General features: G+C 40.6%; 1 protein-coding gene across 2 annotated transcripts in view; it reads right to left on the bottom strand.

The window, feature by feature from the left end:
* The window catches only part of AP1S3 (adaptor related protein complex 1 subunit sigma 3), a 60,031-nt gene that overhangs the window by 14,271 nt on the left and 38,603 nt on the right, over nucleotides 1-7,157 (bottom strand). For both annotated transcript variants that reach the window (XM_040450877.1, XM_040450876.1), the window contains exon 2: nucleotides 2,141-2,319. In XM_040450877.1, coding sequence (XP_040306811.1) covers nucleotides 2,141-2,319 — 179 coding nt within the window. The remainder of the gene's footprint in view (nucleotides 1-2,140; nucleotides 2,320-7,157) is intronic.

Raw genomic sequence — 7,157 nt, 5'->3', positions numbered from 1 at the left:
AAGGAAGGAAGGAAGGAAGGAAGGAAGGAAGGAAGGAAGGAAGGAAGGGAAGGAAGGAAAGAAGGAAGGAAGGAAGGAAGGAAGGAAGGAAGGAAGGAAGGAAGGAAGGAAGAAAAGTAAAATATGATGACACATCAAATAACCTGAAGTTGGTGTTTTCCGCAGTGAATACACAAAGTTACCTCTTCTTCAGAGAGTCTCCCCCAACCATCCAAATCAAAAAAGGAAATCATCATTCACCACACCCAATATGTTCCCAAAATGTGAAATAGAATATGTAAAAACACGGTGGCCATTGGGTTCTTTCTGTTAATTATATGAAGACTCTCAACACCATTTTACCCCTGGGAAACAGTCCAGTGGGGACAGAGTCCTTGGCCCACTGGAATGGGGGTATGCTCACGCCCCTCTCCCGCTTGTGAACTGTCCTTTCTAAACTTCAATCCCCTGACCAGGGCTCTCGCCTCGCACTGTGCTGACCTCTTTCTGTATGTGTCCCGCCTTTAGTCTATCCAGTCTACCCTCTGCAACTCTTTCTTCTGCCTAAAATACTCTTCCCCATCCCGTTTGTGTGGATAACTGCCTACATCTCCCTTAGCTCTGAACTTGGATGTCATTCCCTCTGGGAAATCTCCAACCTCTCCGACCGGACCAGATGCCCTGCTATGCACTCCTGTGCCTCTCCCATCAGAGCACTGCCCGTTTAGTGGCCTGTCTCTGCCCCACGAGATCAGTGGGTTCCCAAAGGCAGGTCCTCAGTCTGCCTTGCTCAGCATCATAAACCCAAGAGCTGCAAGTATCTGTTGAGAAAACTGCTAAAGCCTTTTCTTTATACAATGGTTTAAATTACAAATGAACTTAAAGTTTTAAAAAACCAGCAGGCAGAGAGTAAGGGCAAGCTTCCTGTTGGCAAGTGCTTCCTGGGACTTTGCCTTACTGTCCCTGGGATGCTCATTTTAAGAGGCCTTCACTGACATCTCTCTGGATGCTAGTACTAAAAGCTTTAATCCTGGGACTCAGCAGCAGAAGCTTTGCCCAGGCACCTCCTGGTAACTTATTTCATTAAATATGGTCCACAAGGTCGCCTCTGTCTTTTCCTTTCAGGTTTTATAAACACCCTGTGAAAGAACCTTCCTAATGTGCATTTTCCTTCTGGGAGTGGCAGTAGGATGTTGGATGCAGGGTCGGGTCAGCTGGGTTCTGGCCCTGGCTTAGGCATCAGTTATTTGGGTCTTTATGGGCAAAAGTGCTTTACGTCCTAGGGCTTTAGTTTCCTCATCCATAAACTGAGGTCCCTTTCCAGTATGGTCTTGCTATGGCAAGCAGGTGCTATCAGGAGAGAATATATAGGCTTTAAAGCCAGAAAGATATGGGGGCACCTGGGTGGCTCAACTGATTAAGCCCCCGACTTTGGTTCACCTCATGATCTCATGATTCGTGAGTTTGAGCCCCACATGGGGCTCTGAGCTGACAGTGCAGAGCCTTCTTGGGATTCTCTCTCTCTCCCTCTCTCTCTCTGCCCTTCCGCCACATATGCACCTATGCTCGCCCACTCACGCACTCTCTCTCTCTCTCAAAAGAATAAATAAATAAACTTAAAAAAATAAAGCCTGGCTCTACCAAACTGTCACTTAGTTACTGTGGCTGAAGACTAATTAATTACTTGCATTCTCTGTGGCTTCAGTTTCCTCATCTGCAAATATGAGTAATAATAACAGCCGTCCATCTCTCTTATCACGTTAACCTGCATTTTTTTCCGCAGCATCTGTTATTAACAGAGGTTTTGTTTACCTGACCAATAAGTAAGCTCCAAGAGAGCGGCACTGAGCCCTGCCGGGTAGTTACTGAGCCCACAGCCATTAGAAGTGCTGGAAATACAATAGGTGCCCATAAGCTATTCCTTGAATGCACTTGTATATTAGCCACATGTAGATTAAGTACCTAGAAGCCATCCTGGCACAGGGAGAACCTCTCAATAAATGAGAATTCTTTTTTGTTAGTCTATGGGTATAAATATTTGGGCTCCAGCCTCCAAAACTTTCAGTAAATGATGGAATTGGTGTTGCAATCGAAAACGCTCGGTATTTAAAACAATCCAAAGCCATAATGAGAAAGACAATTCTCATAAAGTTACTCACACCTTTTATAAACAAGTTTTAGTTCCTTCCAGTCAACAAAACTGCTTGTCCTCTGACCACGAGAGAGAACAATCTGGACAATTTCCCGGGTGATCTTTTTCCTCTCTTTGTCAGGGAGAGTCGTGTACCATTTCTGCAGCCGTAATTTCCCCTGTCGACTGAAAAGCAATATGAAATGTATCTAGAACAAATAAAGCACAGAGAAAAACAGAGCTTTATCAGCTACGTCATTCTACATAGACACTGGAAATTAAATGGCAGGGCTTACAAAGGATGCTAGTTATGAACAAATGAAAAAATTCTCACCAGAGTGAAAACGATCTCATCTGCAAATTACATTTAACCCATTAAAGAATAAAGAAATGGGGACATTACAAACATGCCTTATTTATATTCGTGGGGAAAGATAGGATTTGTAAAAAGTACTCCCTTCTGGAGTCACACATTTATTACATGGAGAAAAAGATACTGAGGAAGCATGTAACTCTTTTGAGAAAACAACAAAATCTTCCTTCCCAAGCCAAAAATAAAGTGTTAAAAAATGGCAGAAGAGTTTGCTCTAAAAATTACACCCCGGTTGCCTATCACAACTACAGCAATGTAATGATAGTAGAGAAAAAAAAAAAGGGGAGAGAAGGGAAGGAGGATAAAGAGTGAGAAAGAAAGAAAGGGACAACATTGTCTTTTTTTTTTTTTAATAAAAACTATATACATTTAAGGTGTACAACATGATTTTATATCCATGTCTATAGTGAAGTGATTACTATAGTCCAGCTAATCAACATTTCACCTCCTCACATGGTTACCATTTTGTGTGTATGATGACAGACCCTGAAATCTACTCCCTTAGCAAACTCCCAGTATTCAGTCCAGCGTTATTAACTATCGTCGTCATCCTGAAGAGCAGATCTCTAGACTTGCTCATCTTACAGCTGCAACTTTTTACTCTTCAACCAACATCTCATTTCCTCCATTTCCCCACCCCTGGTGACCACTGTTCTAGTCTATATGCCTCTATGAGTTTAACTTTTTAGATTCCACATGTAAGTGAGATCATGCAGTATTTCTATTTCTATGACTGGCTTATTTCATTGAGCAAGGTTCATCCAAGATATCACAAATGACGGGATTTCTTTCTTTTTTTATAACTGAAAATATTCTATTATTACCCACCCTCCCACACAAACACACATAAACACACACATATATACCACATTTTCTTTATCCATTCGTCTATCAATGGACACTTAGGTTGCGTCCATATCTTGGTTGTTGCGAATAATGTTGCAATGAACTTGGACTGCAGGTATCCCTTTAAGATACTGACTTAATTTCCTTTGGAAATATACCCAGAAGTGAGATTGCTGGATCATATAGTAGTTCTATTTTTAATTCTTTGAAGAACCTCCATACTGTTTTCCATAATGGCTACACCAGTTTGCATTCCCACCAACAGTGTACAAGGGTTCCCTTTTCTCCACATTTTCACCAACACTGTTATCTTTTGTTTTCTTGAGAACAGTCATTCTAATCAGTGTGGGGTGATCTCCTCTCGTGGTTTTGCTTTGTATTTCCCTGATGATTAATGATGTTGAGCATCTTTTCATATACCTGTTAGCCATCTGTGTATCTTCTTTGAAAAGTATCTGTTCAAGTCCTTTGCCCATTTTTAAATCAGGATATTTATTTTCTTGCTATTGACTTCAGTTTCTTATATTTTTTGGATATTAACCTCTTAACAGATATATGGTTTCCAAATATTTTCTTCCAGTCCTCGGCTGTCTCTTCACTCTGTTGATTGTTTGCTTTGCAGTGAAAAAGCTATTTAGTTTAATGTAACCTCATTTGTCTGTTTTTGCTTTTGTTGCCCTTGCTTTCGGGGCAATATCCAAAATATCACTGCTCAGACCAATGTCATGAAGCTTTCTCTCTATGCTTTCTTCTAGTAGTTTTACAGTTTTAGATCTTAACATTTAAGTCTTCATCCATTTTGAGTTGATTTTTTTATATTAAATATAATTTATCGTCAAATTGTTTTCCATACAACATGAGTTGATTTTTTAAAATGGAGTGAGATAAGGTCCAATTTCATTCTTTTCCACATGGGTAACCAGTTTTCCGAGCACCACTTAATCGAGAGATTGTCCTTTTCCCATTGTGTGTTCTTGGCACCTTTGTTGAAGATCAAACTAAGTTTGTTTGGTTTTTTTAAGCTTATTTATTTATTTTGAGAGACATAGAGAGTGTGAGTGGCAGAGGGGTAGAGAGAGAGATAGAGAGAGAGAATCCCAAGCAGGCTCCACATTGTCATTGCAGAACCCAACAGGGGGCTCAATCCCATGAACCAAGAGATCATGACCTGAGCCAAAATCAAGAGTCAGATGCTCAACCAACTGAGCCACCCAAGTGCCCCTCAAACTAAGTCTTACATATAAGCTCTTTACTCCACTTTGTGGGTAACTTGGCTGAGAGCTTTAGAATCAACCATCTCATGTAAATATTGTCACCACAATAGACTGTTAACAGTTTAGTGTGTTGGCCACGTTAGGAAGCAACCCAATCTTGATTTTCAGTGAAGTTTCAAAGTCTGCATTTTAAATAAATGCCCACATTTCAATGAATTTTAAAAGTTCTAAATAACTAGAAAACACCATAACGTGTAGAAATTTACTTTGCTACCTTGGAGGTATAGTCACTATGCTTCTGGAAATTGTCACATGGTATATAATCTTTATCTGATGGGAGATGATGTTTTCTCCATGTACTGTATGAGAAGAAGTTTAGAATCATAATTTATCATGTTTTTTGCTTTATCCTTTTTTGATAAAATTCATTGTGGAGGTTAATTGTGTCAGGGAGGGAAGAACAATATATACGAGAAACCAAAATTCTTATAATTTTAAAGAATTTTTATAAATAAAATATTCACTTTCTTTTATTGAAGGGGTTTGGCTCTGAATGTCAGGGCATAAGTCATAAAAACTCACTAGGTGGTGATATCTGAGGACCAAAAGAAACCAGGCTCTTTCCCCAGAGCTCCTCCTGCCCCCAGCCTATAGAATTTGAGGTCTTCTTAATAAGGTTATATTCTGTCTTACAAAGAAAACGTCTCTGAAAACAAGGACTTGAGGGCCACGACATCACAAGTGAGGAGAAAGCAAATGTAAAAGCCCTCCTCATCTAGCAACTTTAAGAAAAATCATCCTCAGGATGTTGGGTGGGAGGATGGGCTAAATGGGCGATGTACATTAAGAAGGGCACTTGTTGGGATGAGCACTGAGTGTTATACGTAAGTGACGTGTCACTAAATTCTATTCCTGAAATCATTATTACACTATATGTTAACTAACTTGGATTTGAATTAAAAAAAAAAAAAGTCATCCTCAGTCTGGAGTTTTAAATATCTGTTGAGAACACAGCCTTTTCTTTTTTTTTTAATTTTTTTTAATGTTTATTTATTTTTGAGACAGAGAGAGACAGAGCATGAATGGGGGAGGGTCAGAGAGAGAGAGGGAGACACAGAATCTGAAGCAGGCTCCAGGCTCTGAGCTGTCAGCACGGAGCCCGACACAGGGCTCGAACTCACGGACCGCGAGATCATGACCTGAGCGGAAGTCAGACGCTCAACCGACTGAGCCACCCAGGCGCCCCGAACACAGCTTTTTCTATCAACACAGGTATAAATAACTCCATAATGGAACACCGTTACCGTTTTCTAAGAATTAACCTGAGAAAGATATTTTTACTTCCAAGAAGAGATCATAGTAAAAGTGACATTCTAAAAGGGCAAAGTTGAATGGTGACAGAATCATAAAACCTCAGCATCTTGAGAACAAGACTCAGCTGTGGGTCACCACCAATGGAAAAATCTATTCAATCCAATGTCTAGAAAATGGTCAGACCTTCACTAGAGAAATGAAATCCACACATTTTGTTAGTGTTCACTTTGCATTTCCCGTCATAAAATTCTTTTCCTCCCATCTGTTACCATTTACACCAATTTTCCCTGATTTTTATCCAGAGAATATATTAAAACACAATATCACGCTATCCCAGGAGTAATAGCTAACCCTTCACATATTTGAAGATGCCTTTTGGTCTACCATAAATCTTTTTCCTTCCAGAAGAAATAAGTCTCGTTTCATGTTGTCTTCATATTGGAGATCTCGAAATCACTTGCAGATTGGAGATCTCGAAACATTTGCAGATCTCAAAATCACTCTTGTGATTCCTCCAAGATTTCTCCATAGGCTAAATGTTACTTTTAACTGGGGGCGCTCAGATCTATGTCCAAAGTTCCAGTGAGAGGCTGGAACTAGGTCTGAGTTTAATTGTGGATTCCATTCTAGTTCTTCTACGTTGCAACATGCTCTAAAGATTAGGTGCCTGCCTTTGTTTTATCTTTGAGAGAGGAAGAGAGAGAGAGACAGAGAGAGAGAGAGAGAGAGAATATGAGCGGAGGAGGGGCAAAGGGAGAGAGAAAAAGAGAGAATCTCAAACAGGCTCCAGGCCCAGCAGAGCCCAACTCAGGGCTCGATCTCATGACTATGAGATCATGACCTGAGCTGAAATCAAGAGTCAGATGCAGGGCGCCTAGGTAGCTCAGTCTGTTGAGCATCCAACTTTGGCTCAGATCATAATCCCACAGTTTGTGAGTTCAAACCCCATGATGGGCTCTGTGCTGACAGCTCAGAGTCCGGAACCTGCTTCGGATTCTGGATGCCGTGTCTCCCTCTCTCTCTGTCCCTCCCCCGCTCACACTCCGTCTCTTTCTCCTTCAAAAATAAATAAACATTAAATAACTTGAGCCGGATGCCACCCAGGAGCCCCTGCCGGCCTTCTTAAACATGGATCACCGAGGTAGGACAATGAACAAAGAGCAACTCCTTACTCTAACCATGAGTTCAAAGAGAAGGATGATTAGGAACGTGATACACACATCTATAAAGCCGGTATAAAATACAGAAATGCGTTCCAAATTCAAAGGAAGCAACAAATTGATTCAAGTTTATCCCATAA

The sequence above is a fragment of the Herpailurus yagouaroundi genome, unplaced genomic scaffold (genome assembly GCF_014898765.1).
Source record: "Herpailurus yagouaroundi ecotype Mexico unplaced genomic scaffold, PumYag 202, whole genome shotgun sequence".
NCBI lineage: Eukaryota > Metazoa > Chordata > Mammalia > Carnivora > Felidae > Herpailurus > Herpailurus yagouaroundi.
Note: the sequence above shows the minus strand (reverse complement) of the source record. Positions and strands in the feature narration are given on the sequence as shown.